Genomic DNA, 20,335 nt, shown 5'->3' with positions numbered 1-20,335 from the left:
CCTCCAATAAATGATTCATACCTGGTGGTTCGCGACGATACGTGGGATATCGCCGCGTGTGTTCCTTCCCGTGCAACCTATCAGTTTATCCACCCCCCTCCCCAAAACTTTGCGCTTCAATCCAGGTCGTCTGCTTGGTGGTGGGGGGTATCACGTCGGGAAAAGAAAACTAGACCAAAAAAAAGGGTAGGGAAGAGAAACGGATGGGATTGAGGGGGCTGGGGTGTGGAAGGGGGGAGGGGTAGAACCGCGGCAAAAAAGGAAAATCGTATAATCTGCCCGGATATTCGGTCCGTTGAATATCTCACGAGCTGTCCGGATGCTCGGATATCCGGGAAGTGCACCGTCGTTGCAGCACAGGCGGCCAACCCCCTCCCCTCTGCACCGTTAATCCGTAACGCGCGCGGCTCACTGGCGTTTTTCCACCCTTCTCTGTTCACCTCGACCTACGATCCCCACCCCTTGTGTCGTTCCTCGTCGCCGACACTTTATACTTTATGCCGTCTCCTTCCTCTGCACCCCCTCACCCCACTAACCCACCTGTGCCGGACACCACCATTCTTTTTGCTGTCTTTGTTTCCCCACCTCGTTCCAGCAGAACGGGGTCTTAAATTCGAGGCACGAATCACGGAAAGGGCGAACGTGTTCTCCGGATATGGTGCCCTCGTCCATCGACAAACACACAGTACGGTGGCTTGGGGCCGGATCGGGGGGAGGAAGCGTCACGCCTGCACACGGCGCGCAGTTTGTACGAATGTATCCTGTCGGTCGCATGGGAAATTTCACGGCCGCTAAATGTTTCACGGTGCGAATCAACGCCGTGGCTCGATGACGACGTGGCGGGGAGGGTGGGAGAGACCGGCCTCGCTGAAATTAAATTCTACATTATTCAATGCCGCCGTCGGATAACTTGTTAACCGCACAGTTCGGGTTATGCGTTGTATGTATAGGTGCGCGTCTGGGCCGGTTTCTGTTTACGCTCGCGGTCCGCGGGATCCGCTACTTGCGACAATTGACCGACCGTGAATATTTCATTCGTTTCGGTTGGATAGGGATTGTGGATGACCGTTATGTCGCGAGATTGATGGACACTTTTGGATATAATTATTAGGGCACCTGTTTTCGACCGGGGAAAGCGTAATAGTAGATGGAGATTGTATATTTTGGATCGCTTTTACCGTTTTATTAGACTGTACCGTATGAAGTGGATGGTTTTAATTTTAAACACATTTTCTAGGACGACAGGAACACTTCGAACGAGATATTATCTGATGCATTCCATTTTTATGGAAATCAGTGTTTTTTACGATTGCAGGAATTCTTCGAATTGTACGACTACCGATTCGAGATTAAGGAATGTTTTGTTTCTGAGAAGGAGCTCTCGACAACAAAGCGATGGTTCGTCGAAGGTTCGTCCTGTGCTGGTCGTAATATAAGTGGACCTCGTGACGCGGACGCCTCGTCGCGACGTTCACCGACGATCGTCACGTTGGCCCCGTGGCAGTGAGCAGGCCCGATTACGCGGCCCTATATTTCGATCACGTAACCCACGGGAATGCAAATTGCGATCGTCCAATTACGACGCGGCTCGAATCTATTTATTAATTAATATTCAAGGCGTTACGTAACGGGGATACAATCGCACCTGCCACGTCGCGCCGCCGCGGAGGATCGCAGCGGCGTTCGGCATCCACCCCCTACCCCCTCTCCCCCTGTTCCACCACTGTCGAAGATCCAAGGCGCGCTCGTAAATCGTGGCCTGTCGTAATTACCCCGGGGTACCGAGCCACGTCGAACGCGAGCCTGCCAACGCTTTCGCGTCCGTTCTGATTTATTAAGCAGCTTTCGTCGCTGGGTGACTCGCGTGGATCGTAATTAAATCGGCGTTAAATCATAAGCGAAAAATAACGAGGGGGTGGGTAACAGTCGTTTCGTAGGTCCGTCGGTACGGGGAGAGGACCTCCTCGAGCGTTGGTTCGGTAACTGTTTAATTGCGGAACTTTCGCGTGTAGGCTTCAGGATCCAAGAGTTCTCTGACTTCGTCGAGTGGTCGTTCCGTTCATAAGTATAATCAAAACGTTCGATATTGAACGTGTATAAATGCAAACGAAATTTCAATACGGTAGCGAAAAGTAAACGAAATTGCGTAAGGCAATGTTTCTAGAAATAAGAGAGGAAAATGTTTTCGGAACAACAGCTTTTCCTATGATATTTGAATTAGGGGTACCATTTATATTACATTATAGATAAGAAGCCTCTTAAGATTACCCTTAGATCAGGGATACAGAACACATTGTTACGTTGTTCTATTATTCCAACAATTTCTAGAAACAAAACTACCATCGCTAAGTATTAATCACGTTAAATAACTAACGTTTATATACCTCGATCCCGTTCTTCGTCCATATTCACCACAGACATTTGCAACGGGAAGTAACGGCACGATGAGCAGATATCGACAATCTGACGGAAGTTTCCAAACAGCACGATTAAAGTAATACGTTATCGTCGCGCAGCCCCGTATCTGGATAGTATCCACTTAAAGACACATCGGGGCAATAAACTCGGCAGGATCACGAATTCCTGGGTCGACAGAGTCAAAGTGACGGTCGTCTATTCCGTCGTTCGGCCATGAAAGCTTCACCTCTGGTAGCAGGGGGTGATCAGCGTGATCTTAAAATCGCCATAACCGAAGTTATATTATCGTCTGCGGTTCACGACTTCTCGACTGGGTGGGTGGGTGGATAGAGGATGGGGCTCGCGACCCTTGTCACCGATGCGCAGCTTGTTCGATTCTCTGAATCCCCGGTTCCATGTCCCGCGAGGACCACGCGAAGTGGCCATTCAATTCCCTTTGGATCTTCGCGCATGATTGCGCTTGTAAACCAACTTCAACTTACCAGGCGTTTTAGTGGCGATCAAAACGGCACACACCGACACTGATGTAGTCGACATTAACCCTTTGAGACTTGAATTTTTTTTTTGCAATACACTATATCTTAAGGCTTTGTGGGAAATTGTAAGAAACTTTATGCACACAAATACGAACCATCTAACTTGAATATAACGATCGCTTTGAATTTCGTTCGATTTTATCGGACCTCGAGGTCACGGTTCCATTTTCCCGGTGTGAATCGCGATACATTAAGCAGTCGAGCTGCCGTCCGTGGAAAAACTTCTCGTTTCAGACTTAACGGGTGAGAAAACACGGTTCCTGGTGCAATTAGCGTGCCGACTTAGTGGACACGGTCTCCCGTTAATTCGCCACCGGCTGAAGAACCGCCGGAAGAAAGTCGTGTTTGAACACCTGTCCTCGAGTTACTGATCGCGACGATCCTTTTCTTCTCGGTTTCACCAGCTACACGGCGTCGTCTGTTAATTCCTCGTTCCGTTCACGTGCTATATTAGGTGCGCCAATGATCGATCCACTATTCTGTAGAGAAAAATAGTAGTATACATAGTGTCGCTCTAAGGTTAAGGATATTTTCGATTCGGTCAAAAGTGGCGTAAGATCTTGGAGAATGACCACGAGTATTGATGGAGTAGTGATCCTTAACCCCTTGTCTTACGATTTTCTTTATCGTTAATAATTTCCCAGATACAAAAGGAATTTTATCTTTAGGGCAAGTGTAACATTTACTCTAAATCTTAAATATTAATACTAATGAAACAGAATGTCACTTCGACTCAAAGAAAATGAATAGTATACATGTTTATTAAATCCATTTTGAAATCGTCATTACCTGTCTGACTCGATGTTATAAGGCAAGGGGTTAACTTGTTTTAAAAAGGATAATATCCTCAATAATATTTCAATATGGATCATCGTGATATCCCATAATATTCATCTCCACGATTGTATCGCGACCCAGTCATAAATGGGTCACCGAAGTCACAAGGTTCAAAACGTTTAAAAGACCAGCTCGAGTGTGTCGAGCCTCGAACACCTCCTTCGAGCGTTCACCCTCTCAAGAATAGACACGCGCGTGCACGTAGGTACATTCGGACCGGTGAAAGGAACGGCGCTTGCGTATGTATGTGTGTGTGTGTGTGTGTGTGTGTGGCGAGGCGTGCAAGCTGCCACGGAAAGCCAGCAGTCGGAAGGGCGGGCGGGAAGGGGTGGTGGTAGTCAAAGTTTCGGCAGTTTGTAAGGAGGTACGAGGCACGCCCCTGCTCCTCCGCTTCTTCTTCGGTTACGGCTGAGGGATAACATAGTGCAGCTCCGTCGTCAAGTTAGCCCGACACCCAACTCTCGCCCCCTTTCCTTTTCACCCCTTTCCTCCCTCATACTCCTGCTAGTCCGCTTTGTCCTCCGGTTTTTCGCTCGGTTCGCTCCCTTCATCTATCTTTCTCGGTTTACTCGTCCTCTCTCGTTCCTCCTGGAACCAACCGACCCTCGCCTCGCTTTATTGCTCTGTTGTTCTCGTCCTTATTCTCCGTCGAGCTTAACCCTTTTCACCCGACGACGACGACGAGTTTCAGCTTGCGGAACCGACCCCACGGAATATCGTCACATCCCCCGTTTCCCGGTGGCTCGTTCGCCGGGACGTCCTTTCGTTCCACGGATTTATTCGAGAGACGAAATGCGGGCACCGGGATATATTCTTATTCCTCGCGCGAGGGAATCTTCGTTTTGCACAGGGGGGATGGCGAAGAAGAGAAAGAGGGTTGGTGGCCAGGCATCGACCGCCGCTTCGCTGCACCTGCTGGCTCGTAAGGGACGCGTAATGGCCGCGAAGACGAGAGGGGGGGAAACGTGAAAATGGGTCGACCTGAGAGTTGGAGGTTAAGATCACCGGTGGAAATGAACAGGAGAGTGGAGACGCTGCGTAATGACGCGTGGAACGTGTCACGAACGGGAAAGTAATTGGACCAACCAACCCCCCGGGGGGGTTAGGGCTAACTCTTGGATAGACGGTGGTTCCGCTTTGACGAATGGGAGAACCGTTCGATAGACCGGGAGAATTAAGCACCGAAACTTCCGTCTCTGATTGATGCTTCTTAAACCGGGGGCAGTGTAAAGAAGTTCAGGGTCCTAAGTCGAGCATCGAACGGTTTAAATGGGTCGTCGGGGCTATATGATCCTGAAGAGAAATAATTGCTCGAAGTCGGGGAACTACATATGTTATCGTTGAGTGAAGAGGTACATTTGCGTTGTCGATAGCAGCGTGTATATCTTTGCAATTGTTTGCTGTCGCATGGAAAATATAGGAAATGATAAGATGACCAGAAGAATGTGGTATAATTATGGACGGCTTATCTTAATGGTCTTTGAGTTTAAGGAAGTAATTTTCTGTGAAATACTGATAGTTCTGAAGAGACAGACTGTGCACAGTAGTTATAGAGCTCTGAGGATAGATGTAATGCCTGGTTCTCCAAAATGGTGGAAGGAGCGACGATCGAAGGCTTTACAATGTCTGTTCCCTAATTTGCCTTCTATAATTTCAAAAAGAGAAATATAGACGTCAGTCTCTTACTGTATTTCACAGAGCCTTATAGGTTCTAAGTGCGTAAAATCCGTACTTATTCCATTCAGAAATAATTTATTTCTAAACTGCTTTATTTAAACCCTGGCGATACCTACACGAGAAACTTAAAAACTCCTGGTCGTCAGTGGATTCAAAACCACGAGTATTTATGAAAACCTATCCCTTCAATTTATACACGAAGACGTTCAAGACAAGCAAGCGTAGGATTCAACGAAGTAAGGAAAACCTTTCCACCAATGATTATTTCACGTTGAATCTAATCCCGAATTATTCCGAGTATGAAACGAGAGCGAACAGATTCGAGAATCGTGTCGGTGCCCCCTAACGCTGTGGGATCTCTGTTTTCGCGCGAATGTTGCCCTCGAGGCGGAGGCGTTCCGTTGATGGTCTCGTTTCCAAGGGAGGATAGCTTCACCCGCGCGAATTCGAAAGTTAGTTCGCCTAGGCAGCTGACTTCGGGCGGTATCGCTTCCTCGCCCCTGGCCCGGTCTACTCGCGGTTCTCGGATTAAAAAGTTGCTTATTTGCAAATGGAACTTCCGCGTATTCGGTATTGTGTTTACCGGCGAATATATTCCATTGCGCGGAGTTAAAGCGTGGCTGCGAGACGATTGAGGGGAAAGGGACGAAGACGGGGAGAGGCAAAAAGCTGGCTTCCACGGATCTGCTGAATTTCATTATTTAAGTTACGTGTACGGGTACAAGTGTTTGAATAATGCATTCGCGGGCCGATGTACACGAAAGCCGCATTTAGAAAGCCGCCTTAATACAGACGTTCGCGCGTCTGCCCACCTGACATCTTCGTAACACAACTCCTCCCCCGCGATGATCGAACGATCCAATCGGAAGCGGGCCTCGACCTCTTTTCGCGTGATTTTTCAGCGGCCGTGTTTTAAGGCTCCCACAAACCAACCATATTCGCTGCCGCTGCGAATATTTCACGTTGGTTTGTGGGAGTCTTTATCCAAAGACTTTTATATAATATTACTAGACTGCTGACTCCTCAAATTTTGCGGTTTTTATAAAGCATGCATTCTGAACATGTGCAGAAGCAATGTTATAGATATAGTTAATACATTACTTATAATACAGTTATTCTAACCTGTATGCTTCTTGGGGAGATTTTATATAAAGTAGCAGTTTAGTATACAGGGTGTAACAAAAGTGTTGTAGGTCCCTGAAATGGGCACTCCTGAGATGATTTGGAACAAGTTTTTCCTTAGCAAAAATCTTATGGGAGGCTTTGTAAATTTCGTCGCGACGTTCTTTGCCGGCCGAGCTCTGATTGGTCGGGGTTGTTCGTTAATATCTCGTTAACAAAGCTTCGGATAACATTTATGATAACTAAAAACTTGTTCCAAATCACTGGTTGTTACACCCTGTATAATAGAAGCGTGTGGTTTTACCGCGAATTTTTTATCCGCAATAATTCATCTAAACGAACGAAACAAATACAGCGTAATGATAAACCGTACCGCGAATAATACGGAACCACATCATACCCAGATTTACAGCGAATAGCGGCCGAACAAATCGGAAAAATCGCGTTCAGATTATCGTTACATTTGGAGGTATAATTTCGCAGAAAAAGTCAGCGCCAAATCGAATCGTCAGATACGAATCTCGACTACGAACTGACAAACTCTTTCATCGTCAAACTATCTTCCTCCCGATGGAGACGTTTCTACAGAAATTTCGTACCGTTAAAGGTCCATTTCTCCAGGAATCGAACCCGTAAGTCCGTCCTTTTGTGTAGTACCGCGCGAGTAGTACTCTTTAATCCTCCTACCCGAAGATCGCGGAGATCCATCTCGAAATTTATACGGCACCGGGGTAAAAAGGGAGAATGAATCACTGGGAATCGAAGTAAATCTCTCTCTAAGGAGGGATTTTTCTCCGTGACGTTGCTGGTGCCTCGCGGAGGCGCATCGAAGATCTCGAGGAAAGTGAGAGAAAGAGAGATAGAACGAGACCAGGCAGGCACCGGTAAGACTTTGATCTTGTTACGTACCGAGTTTCCCTTTCATTCGTACCGGGGGGATGAATATTGCCTTCCATTTTATTTCCCGCGTTCTCGCATTCGGGCGCGGACTTATTAAGCTCCATGCGCCGGATAATCCCGGCAGAGACGCCTTTGATCTTATAATGATCGAAACTTCCCGGCCGAATTCAATTCTCCGGCGCGAGCTGCATCTATCTCTCTCCCGTTTCGTATCATCTGGACGGGATTTGCCTCGTTGAATGAGTCGACGCGGGGGTGGTCCGCTGGAAATTTCCGTGGGGCCGCGAACAACACCGGAAGAACGGTCCCACCCCTTGGTGAAATTAAACGACACGACGTCACCCTCGATGTTACTTCCGTTTCTATCATTCGATTGTCCTTCTCGACGTCGAGGAAACGTGTCACGTTTCCCTTTCTTTTTTTATTTTGCTCCAGATAGAACCACAATTTTCCATCCCCACGTGGAGCACTTTCGTTCGAATCGTCGCGTCACGTGTTCCTCGGAACGACCGCGCATCCGAATATCCGAGGCAAGGGATAAGATTTCCGGATTTTGATCTCGTTCCTATCGTTCCACCACCCCCCCTCCTCCCTCAATCTTGCTATCCTTCCTTGCTGGACGTCGAAATTTTCTACCCAAGTCTCCCTCCACCGTTGCCGCCGCCGTCGCCGCATTACCCGGGCGACTTATCGAGTTACAAAGACGTATATCGTTGGGAAGCGATTGGATTTTCCCGACCACCGTCTAGCACCCGACGGGGAGAAGCCTCTGGCGAGGGTGGGGGAGGTATGAGATCGGTTTTACACACAGGGTGCTCCGAAATACGCGTCTTGGGATAGGAAGTAGAAATTTGTTCGGTGTTCCTAATGGCTTCTGCTGGAATAGATTATATCTGGGATGATCAAGAGCTTGTAAGTACCCTATCCTCCGTCTTAATCGGATTATGCACTCGCAACGGGAGCAGGGTAGGTTCGTATAATCTAGGTCCGACGAATTCTTTTCGAAATTCCATTTATGGAATCTCTTGCGTTTTACACATCAGAGGAACGGTTATGAAGAAGTTCAAATCATGATGAAATAATGATTAAACTCTAGTTACGAGTACAAAGTGGAAGAACTTTCACTGTTATTTCATCTTGATCTGTGGTCACTTATCAATAGACTGCGCATTTTATGCATTGATGGGTATAGGTCTGTATCAAGTACAACTAAAGACAAAACTTTCATCAGAGTCAACGAGGTGTCTATATTATTCTATACCCAGTGAAGTATTTTAGAGAAGAAAGCAATTCCAACTTTTGTTCTGGTCTTTATGAATCACTTTACAAAATGTCATTTTGCATAAAAATCCGCAGTCTATTTATCAACGACCAGTGGCAAATCGCGACTTCGTTGCGAACAATCGACAACACCTATGTATTGCAAGATGTTTCATTATCAATATCTAACGTATCATTCCGCAAAATATAAATCATGACTGATCTAAAATCGTCCATGTTCAACGTTCCTAATTCCGTTCCACGACGTCGTTCGAGAAAACTGAGGCGTGGGCAAAAGAAAGACTCACCGGTTCCGCTTTAATCAAGGGAAGTTAGCGATGACGGGGTGAATTTCAATCGATCCGACGCCCTCCGGTTGATTTTATAAAGCTGGATGCGGGCTCGGTGGGAGAGGAGGATCGACGGAATCAGCGTAATCGAAAGACGGCGAGCGACCACGATTATTAAACCCGGTTCCATCGACGATTTTTCTATTTCCTCGTCGGGTAATCGCGATATCTCTCCGTTCCCTGTAATCCATCCGTGACGTTCCACCGTCGACGGATTCTCTTCCTCTCGCCACACAATACCGTCGATACAGATTCGACCCTCGACTTACGCGCCTCGATCGTTTCGAGCGGGCAACGGAATTGATCTGGTTCTAGACGCAATAGGAACATAAATATTTATTTATTTATTCATATACGGGTATGTAACCCTTTAGTATACATCCAATTAGAATTAGTCAATGGTAGGTAAAAATAAATTTTCTTGTCCCGTAAATCTTAACCTCCCCTTCACGACTCAAAAAATCCAACAACGACCCGAAATGGAATTAACATCATATACAATCTTGATTAATCGGTCGTAACGATATAAAATCGGTTTCTCTCGCGTTTCCTCAGCCGAGGATTATTGGCCCACGGAGTGTTCTGCCCTACCCCCCCCACTACGGTGTATTTTTCCGATCTTATTGCTCTCGATATCTGCCAAGGGGTTTCTACGAATGGGTTACGAATACGTAGATTTCACGTGTCCGCCGCGGCGAACCGCGATAATTTAGAATCCCGGTGCTACGGACAGCCATGGACTTTATGCATCCACACCGGCTGCCAAGGTTCCCGCCCACCCTTCGAACTCGAAATACTTATATCGGGGCAGGCCGGATGTCTTCGAGGGTACGTTTCCACGGTAAAGATCGCCTTTTGGCCCGCGGTCTGTGTTCTCCTTTGCTTAAAACGGGGGAGGGGACCAGCCCCCTCGGGTTCGCCCTCGGTGCCCGGATGCTCCGCCCACTTCGGAAATCACAGAGCCACGCTCGCCTTTTCGAAATTCGTATGGGCGTGTCCCAGGAGAAGTTTTTATAATTACAGTCGTAGGAAATAGAGTCTATACTTTTCTGTGGTATTCGGTGTACGTAACAGGTTGACTACTAGAACAGGCTTCAGAAAATTATTGGAGTTTTGAAGTCCTCATTGACGGAACAGAAACTGTACGTACGAAACATTGATCATTCTTCAACAGTCTCGAGCTACACAGGACGTAACTAGATTTGTTGGAGTCGACTTCTTACTGTAAATTGAATTTCAAGCTCCAGTCCGTAAGTTGTGGCACAGGTGTACGCATATGAGTGATGTGGTAGTCAGAGGATTAGACAACCTACGACTACCATATTTATACGGTGACATGAAAAGAATGGGGACGTCGAGTACAGATAGTCAATTTCTTGGAGTAGACTAATGTGGAAGAGAATTATCTACAGAGTGATAAAGGAATAGAGTATAAGACTTTAGAAGTCCACAGTACTCAGCAAGAGGATTAAAAAATGTTCAATCAACATAGGTCCTGAAATCAATCCTCCGAAAGAAATAAAAGTTTTTTTTCACATTTATTACAGACGTTCTATATGCTTTCCTTCCATTTCAATACAAAATTCATATCTCATTACAAATCCACGTACAATTTTCAAATATCATAATAAGTAGTAGGACCTATGTTAATTAAACATTTTTCATTCTTCTTGGTGAGTGCTATAAATCCTTAAAGTTTTAGAGTGTTTCTTTTATCACCCTTTAGATTACACGTGCTGTATAATACAACGTTAGCGAGTTCAGTATTCGCCACACCTATATCGAGTGATGAGAACATAGACAAGTATCGATGATGGTGCTCTGTGAACTCTTTAATCCGCGGTAGGGCATCCGGTAGCCTGGTGTCAAAAGCCCGGTTACCCTGGGAACCAGTTAATCTTTTTCTCTGCCCGTAGGGACGCAAACCGGTACGTGACTCGCGGGACAGAGCGGCGGGATGGGTAAACTTTTATTAAAAATCTAATTGGATCGGAGCTCGGGGCCTGGGGGCCATTTCACCGGAGGTTCCTTCGTTCTTTCTGTTTCCAAGGCGCCACGAGAGCTTCGATAAGCGCGAATGTCTTGGCCCCGGCATTTATTCTTCCGTGCGCAAGGGTTTAATACCGCTGTATCGATTCGCCCTCGAATTATTTCACAACCGGAACCGTCTAATCACTTCTGGTCTTTCGTGTTTGTTATCGAGCTTCGAGCATTGATGCAACGTTCAGGATTTTGATCGTGATGGCTAGTGTTCAAATATATCCTAAATATGTCTCAAATATGTGCCAAACATGTTTTAAATATGTCCTAAGTATGTCACAAATATGTTTCAAATATGTCTCAAATACATCTGAAAACATCTTTGGAAGGTACGTCTTTGAACTCTCGCCATTACGGTAGGAACCATGGACGTTGTCGCCACAACACCCACGAATAATCGGGCAACATAACTTGTATTCAATTCACGCGGGGAACTCCAAAAGCAAATAACTCAAAAACTTAGTATCAGACCCTATATCGGTGGTGATTTGTAAAGTCGAAGAAGCCTACTACATGCCCTAAAAGTTCCATTAAAGAAGTTGGAGCTGTATTTTTGTTAGAGTGGACCCTCTATTATTTGGATCGTATATAGTGGCACGGAAACACGTAGACCAGTCAGTTCGATTTCCGTGTCGAAAGGATTAATTAGAACGAAAAGAAACAAACATTCTCCGAAGCGTCGCCGGCAACACTCGTTAGTTGAAAATTCATCAAACTAGGGCGCAAGGAAGCTGAAAAGAACAAAGTCACTGTAAATTCATCGCAGTTCCTTAAACCGACTGGCTTTCCCATTTTCCGATCCGCCTCGGCTGTCTTGGCTGCTGCGTTTCATTAATTCGGAACGGTCGGTCACGGAGCGACGTGACCCTCGATCCATTCGACTCTATTCGATAACGATTGTGGAGAGAAGTTCTTTAAAATCGTCCGACTCGAATTACATCGGATAGAAACGTAATCTCTGGATAAGTGGACATACTTAACACTTCGATCGACGCATTATGGATATGTCACACATCTCTTTTCCAGCCAAAACTGTAAATTAATGTTTATACCAAAATGTTAAATGCAATAAATTCGGTTAGGATCCATTAGGACAGAGAACGTTGCAGAATTGCAGTGACAAATTTTGGGCTGCACTGTTCCCATTTTACTGTAAAGAGGGTTTCTAGCTATGCGGAAATTCTATAACGACCGATCTGTTTCGATCAAACTGTTGGCGCGTTTCGTGCTTCAAAGGCTATCAGCAAACTGTCCGTTCTGATGAAAGCCATTGGCGAGCTCCACATATTAACACAATATGTATACAGTAACAGCAATTAATTCTAATTAATCAATAAGAACATTCAGTATAATTACAAAGTGCGCTCTGTACGCCATATTCGTTCGTTAATGAAACTAATATTTGCCTAATTTCAAAATTCTCTAAAACCATCATACAGTATAAACCATCATCACTTACAATTTTACAGTACATTCAAAATCACGCGACAACGTTTAAGCAATAAAATACGTTCAACACCGAAACGCAATTTTAAACCGACGGATCGGAGAATAGGAACGAGACCTTGTGTCGTTTAAACAAAACAATTTAAGGACCTCAGGAACCACGTTCCAAAATTAACGGGCACGTACGTCAAACGGATATCCTGTCCGCGTGACGCGCGCGCGAGCGACTGTAATTGAGGATTTAAACGTTGTTTGTGTCAGGTGCAAATGAAACATACCCTCCCACCTCCCCCCTCCCTTGTCGGACTTTTCTGCTTCTGGGCCAATTAGCGTGGGGTCGCGGAACGCGCGACCGGTCGTTTCGCACGGCTGTTTGTTAAGCGTTTCGCGGTCGTGTTACAGCTGTATCACGTTGCCCCTCCCCCTTCCCCTCAAAGCTGAATAACACCATCCATACTACTCCCGTGACGGTTAATGAATTCAGGATCACAAGAAAATGCGAAATTTCAAAGGGAACTATATTCTCCGTTCGATCGCTCCCCGAGTTCCCCGCCGAGACATGGGCGGCGTGTATCTGGTTCCGCGGGCGAATGGGAGGGGCCTCGTTCGGGCCCGTAATTGCGACGCTATTTGTAACGCGATCCGAAATTTATGGTTTATAATTTAGAAGACGACTGCCGGCAGAATCCTGAATAATGCGCCGACGGAAGACGGAGACGGCAAGGGGGAGTGGTTCAGAAAGGGGGTGTGTCGAGTGCTCGAGTTCGGTTACCACGGCTAATTGGGAGAGACGGGGAGAGGAGGCTTCCTCTTCGTCGGCCTCGCCGTGATAACGTTACAAGTCGGGAAAGTAAGTTGGTAACGCGTCGGGGTTGGCGGCCAGGGCGACAACGAGCTCGAGCCCAGTCCCGAGGAAATCGTAAAGTAACTTCGAAGGAATTACGAGCACGGGGGAGGGGCGTGGGGGGGGAGGGACGAAGATTACTTTCCGCGCGGACCAACACGCCTCGAATTTCGCCGACTTCGGCCGGCCAATATAACGCATGACGAGACCAGCGAACTAACTTTTTGAAAAATTACTTCTCCCTCCCCCCCTCCCCCTTACTGGGTGCCGCGTGGCGTCGGCGAATATTTTAATTGCATGTACCTGCATATTCAGCGGCGTCGGTTCCGTGGCCCGGAATATTCGTGACTCGTTTCCAGGGCGATTTGCAAGCGGCAAAGGACCGTGGCGAGATCCCGATAACCGGAAGTCTCATTTATTATATGCCCCTTTCTCCACTCAACACGCCCCCGATCGTGAAACGTTCTCCACCTACGCCGCGGTGGGATTTCTTTCGTGGGAATATTTCATAACCGCGCGACGATTTCGTCGGGATCGTTCGTTATGCTTCTCGACTGCTTAATTAACTTTTTCGCAATTACATCGGGGGTGTTATGTTTCGATGGAGATATTCCGTTGACCTTTTGTTGGATATATTTTCGAATTGTGGGATCTGTGAGATGGAATTGATTTCCCGTCTTCGCTCACTCACGAATGTGAGTAGAATCGTAACTAATGTGATAACGTTGAATTTCCGTGTTATGGAAATTAACGATCTCGTAAAGTATGCCAGAAACATACAAGGTGTCCATAAAGTCCTCTAGATTTATGGTACTATGGTACTTCATTGAATTCTGTGACTCTGGCGATGTTTTTCGGGATTGTATGTACAGTTGTCTTCCAAATCGCTGGGTCTGAATTGCTAGACTTAATCTTTTTAAGTTTCTTCATGATAATTACGAGTTTAAGTATATAAATGTAGCTTCCAGCTGTATTCTCAAATTTTTAGAAAGTAAAAATGTTACGAAATGGCGGGGTTATTCGCGAATTGCAAAACATGTGCTGAAATATCTTGAGAAACGATAATTTGTTACATAGGACATTCCTAACTATAAGGTTAATTACCCAATAAGCATTACCACCTTATCCGGTACGTGATCGAGACCCATACAATTTTCAGCCGACCTCCCAAATAATCGATCGATACTCCATGGACACTCCCTAAAAGGGCGAGTTAACAAGGTGGTAAACTTTCGAAAGATCGTATCCTCCGGAGTCGCTCGTGGATATCCACCCACGGATTCTTTCCTTCTGCGAATAGGAAATAGTTCGAGGGGTTGCCAGAGGGGGCGGTGGATGGGTGGCGTTATCGGGAACCGGGCGAAATTATTTAGCCCCGGAAAGTCTGCAGGCAGATGTAGCGAAAGTTAGGCGAGGAACCATTTCTATCCCCATTTCAGAGGCCGCCTCGTATCTCCGGGGGATCATAATTCCCGCGATATCTCGGATCGTTGTCGCTCGGTCCCGGGCCGCACCGACGCGCGTTACGAACTTACTTCCCGACTTGTAACGTTATCGCGAGGGACCACCACCACACGGAGCCGGCCTCCTCCGTTTCGTTCCTCCGCGAGTCCACGACTTCCGGTGGGGTAGGGGGCGGAAACTCGAGCACGCGCAACTCATCCGCGGCGTCCCACGCGTAGAATTATTCGGTTAGGGGATTCTTAATTGCGGTGGAGAAAGAACGATGTCCCCGTGAACGCTATGGCGCCCATGGGACTAACCGAGCCACCGTGCCGAGCGGGCAAGGAATTGTTCTGGAACGATTGTCACGTCGGAATCGGTGGGATGAAACTGGGGAAGGATGGAAACTCACGATTTTTAACGCTAAGTGCTTGAAACAACGAACCAACGCTCATCAGAGATTAACAACGAGAGGATCGATTTAACCTTCTTAAGCTGGGTATCCATCCAGCGTTCAGTGGAGACAGAAAAAATGACAATTTTTTAGGATGTCACAGTGGGAAGACCCCTTAACGGTCAACACCCTGTGTATCTCATTTAGGACAGAAGTTATCAAATAGTTGTCGTTTGTATATTGACTCACAACCCTCGTGTATGGTCGAGGCAATCATTCACGAGTCGTCGACGATCGATCACACCAAACCCTCTAAAATCAAAAGCCCGTGAACAATTTCCACGTCGAGTCTCTCCGTTTCCGTCTTTTTCGACCGCGTGGCGTCCCATCCCTTCTTGCTGGCGCTCGCGACAATAAATTAATTTCATCGACGCGGAGTCGGTCCGACACCCTTTCGAAACATCGCGGACGCGGTGTTCCCCGGCGTACGGGCACCGCGCAGCGTCGACGGAAGGGACGTCGAACGCGCTTAAAATTGATGGTTAATTCAAAACCACCGCAGGGCTGCGACTGAATTTGACCGAGGCAAATAACAGGGGGGACGACCAGGTTGATTCGCGGCCTCCAGCTGTAAACACGAATAATGGAGAGTACCGATTGGTAAATTGTGTGCTCCGGGTCGTCAGGGCTGGTTGCTAGCTACCACTCTACTCTCTACCCCTTCCCTTTCCGGCCTGGCGTGCATCGTGTGTGTTTCCTCTTTCACCCTCTCGCCTCCCGTTTCCTTTTTTCCGTCCCATCTCTGTCTGTTCGACAACGATTTCCCCAGGACTATTCCGCTACACGTACGTTTCGAGGATTCGAGCACTTGGCGCTTAAAGGCGCGTTTCGAACAACCAATCCCAGGGGAACGGGGAGAATGTTCTCGATGTTCCCTGGGGCGAGACGGCCGCCATCCAAACCTCTGGTGCCTGATAGTCGATATGGAAAGGGTTGTTTCGCCGGTGACATATGAGCGCGCCCGTTAAAAGCTCTCAGAGACGTTTATAAAGTATCGCCGCGGCATCTTTTTTCGTTCGATGTTGGTATGGAATGGTCGATCGATTTCCATGTATTTCATGAATTATTCAGACGGTCTCCCTCGGTGTATTGTGCACCGGGCTGTTACGTTGTTAACGTCTCGACCCGGAAGAAACACCCTGGGAAGCGTTGCTAGCTGCGGACTTGTCGAGCTGCGCTTGAGTTAAACGTAATCGACCGTAACGTAGGTTTGTATGGTATGTGGTGACGTTAGAAAATACTTTGAACCGACTGTATGGGCGATCTTTAGTGATCGGGGGGATTTTCAGCATGGATATGGTCATTGGTACTGTGGTGTGTGTAAACAGATAGTTGTTGTAACTGCTATTCACTAAGCATATAAGAATCAGTGTTTACAACACCTGTTAAAATAAATTATTATTATTATTCTGTTACAGGTACCGCGAGAACGCTCGAAGGTTATCAAAAGCGTACAGAGATCGTCCCGCAACCCCATTGGAAACGGCGGTATGGTGGACCGAGTACATTGGTCGCGGGAACGGTGTACCCTACGTGAGGACCGCAGGGGCGAACATGTCCTGGTGCACACGTAATCTCGTCGACGTCTACACTTTCCTGTTCACCGTCCTATTAACGATCATCTACGTGCTCTATCGGTTAGCCAAATATCTCCTACTCGTTCGTAAAAAATCGAAGGACATCGATCAACGCGCGTCGACCAAGAAAAGAGATTGACGACCTGGGCTATTCAAATTCTCACTGGTTCGGTTCTTCCTCGACTAGCTGAGAATCGGTGGAAGGAAAGAAGGTCAGTGCTTCCAATCGAAGTTTCGAACACCGGTGTAGAACTATTGAACCATCCTCGTGGATCCACGCGTTCTGTTTGTCCGCGGATACTCTTCTGAAACTAGTGTCGCGAAGGTGTGCTCGCTGGCTGCTTCGCGAATCATTAAGTAGAGGGTGCCCCCCCTCAGTTCCTGAAAGTTTTACGTCCATCGTCCACGGGACTTCTTCCCGATCCATTCACCGAGACAGCGACCTACCGAGGGATCAATTTTTACTTCCGTTGGATTTCGATGTGGAAAGTTCCGTACAATAGCCAATCAGCGGTGGACTTTTTTTATACGACTGTTCTCGTTGCGAGGAAACTCAGCCGCGACTCCTGGAGTCGAATGGAAAGAGCGAACAGGCTGGGTAAATTAAATCATCAGGGTGTCCGGGGTCGTGGCGCATTTCTAATCCTGATTACAGAGGCCTCCAGAGCACGGAAGTCGGGGCTGTGGCCAATTCTCTCGCGGATGCTCGTCTCCCATTCGCTTGTGTTTGGTGTGCTGGAGGTGGTTCCTGCGGAGGTAAGACGGGATGACGGAAGGGACAGGCAACCGCGTGGAAAAAAGGAGACTCACGAGGACAGGAATCAGGCGAGCGAACGGTTCAGCCAGATGCTAAGAGAGAGAGAGAGAAAGAAAGGAATACAAGCTTTACGGGAATTACCAGGTATTTCCCAGGTGGCCGAGTTGCCGACTGGCGTCAACCTGGCGTCTTTGCGCTCCCAACAAAGGCGAAGTGTAACAACTATGGGTGAGACGACGCAGTTCCGTCCGTTGGTTCTGGATGCCTTCGCAGTTGGAGGTTCTAACCAGGGCTTGAAAATTGTTATGATTTCGGTTTAGGTTCTTGGACTGATTATGTAAACTCATCTGAAGTCACATAGCTCATCGAGAGTTCTTTTGGTATCAATTAAAAAAAAAAGTGAACATTGTCGATGAAATGATTGTCTGTGGTCTAAACGTGTCGGTGAGTAAATATTGTCGGCAAAATTCGATGTCGATGAACTCGTGTCGGTGAAATGATTGTTGAGGTGAAGGTAACCCCAACAGAAATGGATCGCCGTCTAGTCCCGATGGATTAAACGCAAGGAGTATATTCTTCCGCTGTTTGTTTTTGGCCTACTGTGCTCCACCCGTGTCTGCTTTCGGTCGGGTTGACGATTTCCGTCGACGTGCCCAAGCGGCGTGAGAATCAACGATAACGGCTCGTAAAGATACAGGGGTAGAGTCGATAAACGGGTGGAAATTCCGCGTGAACGGCGTGTCGCGACGCAGTTCTCAGCCGCCGTGAGATAAGCCCCAACTCTCGTGCTCCTGGTCGTCGACGTCGTCTAGGAACCGCTATCGGCGGATCGTCTGTTGTCGAGATGCCTTTAGCGCGACTAGCACGACTCGATACTTGTTATTATCGTGGGCGATAATCAGCTACTCGTTTCGAGGAGGGGATTGTTTAACGATTCTGGTTACCGAAGGTATTGAAAGTCAGAAATTTTATAAAGTCAATGAACTGTTAACGAAGAATGTTCCTTAATGACTGGAAGTATGAGTATTAACCCCTTGACCAGGTAATTATTTACTAAAGGAATGGCTCGGGCGGTAGTTAATTTAGATGAATTCAATGCTTAGTAGTGATTTAACACATTTCACTACTAATATATTAATCTATTTAATATATGTAAATATTTAATATATTATAAATGTATATTTAAGAAACGGGAAAGTATGTATGGACGTCGAACTGCCACAAGCAATGAGTTTATACTGATCTACACGTGTACGTCGAACTGGAATAATAAATTGGAGGAACTATGAAAACAGACAGAAGTAGATTATACGCTTCGTAATTGTGTAAGTCGTAAAATAATGTTTCAATATGTGTAAAAGTAATGTGTATGTAATGTATGGAATAGTTGTAACGACTAATAGTCAATTATTCACTGTTCGCACTAAAAGCTATACGTTTGAAGCTCTATTGAATTATAGATGTGTCATTAAAGGGGACAGGTTATCACAACTGCACAAATTGAAATTCAAGTACAATGTACTCCTTCATGGGTACGGTCCCTCACTATGGATTATGGTAGTTATCCGTATTACCTAGTATCAGAACACGTTCGATGTGTTGGTGTCAGTGTATCGCCGTGTAATGTATTGTTTAATATCAGCGAGTAATACTCCATCATGGAACCAATTCGCACATCTTTAACACTTCTACTCGCATCTGATCCAAATATAGGTCATACGAGCATTGCAAAGAAGCTGGAATATTTATAATACCTTATCAAATTTTCCATAAAACTAATATTGCAGTATATTTTGAAACAAGACCAACAGCCTTTTTAACCAAACGCATAAGACACTTTCGAAGATTTATGACTTAGAAAAAAAAGTAAAGTGTGTCTAGCTACGTACGGCATCTTCTACTGTGCCAGTCAACATGTTGAAACCATTAGTCTTTCCCTTGAATATTTCCTTCATTGTTTTCAAATTGTATTATTTTTAAATTTTTCTACACCTATCATTCTGAAAAAAATAAACAAAATCCATATTTGTGTCAAACGATATACAACGTTTTCCAACATTTATTAGCAAGGACGGTTGGTTGCTATTTGAAAGTTCGTGCAGGGGGTTTCCTTGAAAGGAAAATTTCAGGTGGACGAACTCTCTGGACAGGAAGCTTTCACCGTGGAGCGAAAGGTGGAAGGGTGCAAGGGGGGTTGGAAGAGAAACTGTACACCGTCGACGATACGGCACTTTTTCTTTGACGTAATGGAATGTAAAGTTCCCGATTAAATTGCGTCTTTAAGCGATCGCTCGCCCCGGCGAGATATTTTTTGTCGACAGCCGAAGTAACCGAGAAATATCGTTAGCGTGTCTTTAACGATTTCTACCGTGGTTGGTACTTCAGGAGCCCATTAACGGCTTCGTAGACACTGGGAACACGCTCGCGGCGCGCGCGAAAGCTGTTGCCATCGATAATATTTTTACAAATTATTCCACTGTCGAAAACGACTCTCGCGGTCGATGTCTGCGGAGGAAGGAGGAATTCAACGTCCCTGGGAACCTCGGGTCCCGTTTTTCTCAGACGTCCTCTTTGGTCGACTCGCGACGCGATCTCGGCTCTTTAGGATTCCGTTAACGTCTCGAGACCGTATAACGTAAGCTTCACCGAGGTGGATGGAGATGAAGCTTTATAG

General features: G+C 46.5%; 1 protein-coding gene across 1 annotated transcript in view; it reads left to right on the top strand.

Annotated features, from left to right (window-relative positions):
- Nucleotides 1–18,644, top strand: part of LOC107192199 (UDP-glucuronosyltransferase 1-7-like) — a 28,146-nt gene extending 9,502 nt beyond the window's left edge. Inside the window, exon 3 of the mRNA XM_015581406.1 lies at nt 16,746–18,644. Within this exon, the coding sequence (XP_015436892.1) occupies nt 16,746–17,043 (298 nt within the window). The 3' untranslated portion in view covers nt 17,044–18,644. The remainder of the gene's footprint in view (nt 1–16,745) is intronic.
- The last annotated feature ends 1,691 nt before the right edge of the window (nt 18,645–20,335 follow it).

This window comes from Dufourea novaeangliae, unplaced genomic scaffold (assembly GCF_001272555.1).
Source record: "Dufourea novaeangliae isolate 0120121106 unplaced genomic scaffold, ASM127255v1 scaffold299, whole genome shotgun sequence".
In the NCBI taxonomy this organism is placed as follows: domain Eukaryota; kingdom Metazoa; phylum Arthropoda; class Insecta; order Hymenoptera; family Halictidae; genus Dufourea; species Dufourea novaeangliae.
Note: the sequence above shows the minus strand (reverse complement) of the source record. Positions and strands in the feature narration are given on the sequence as shown.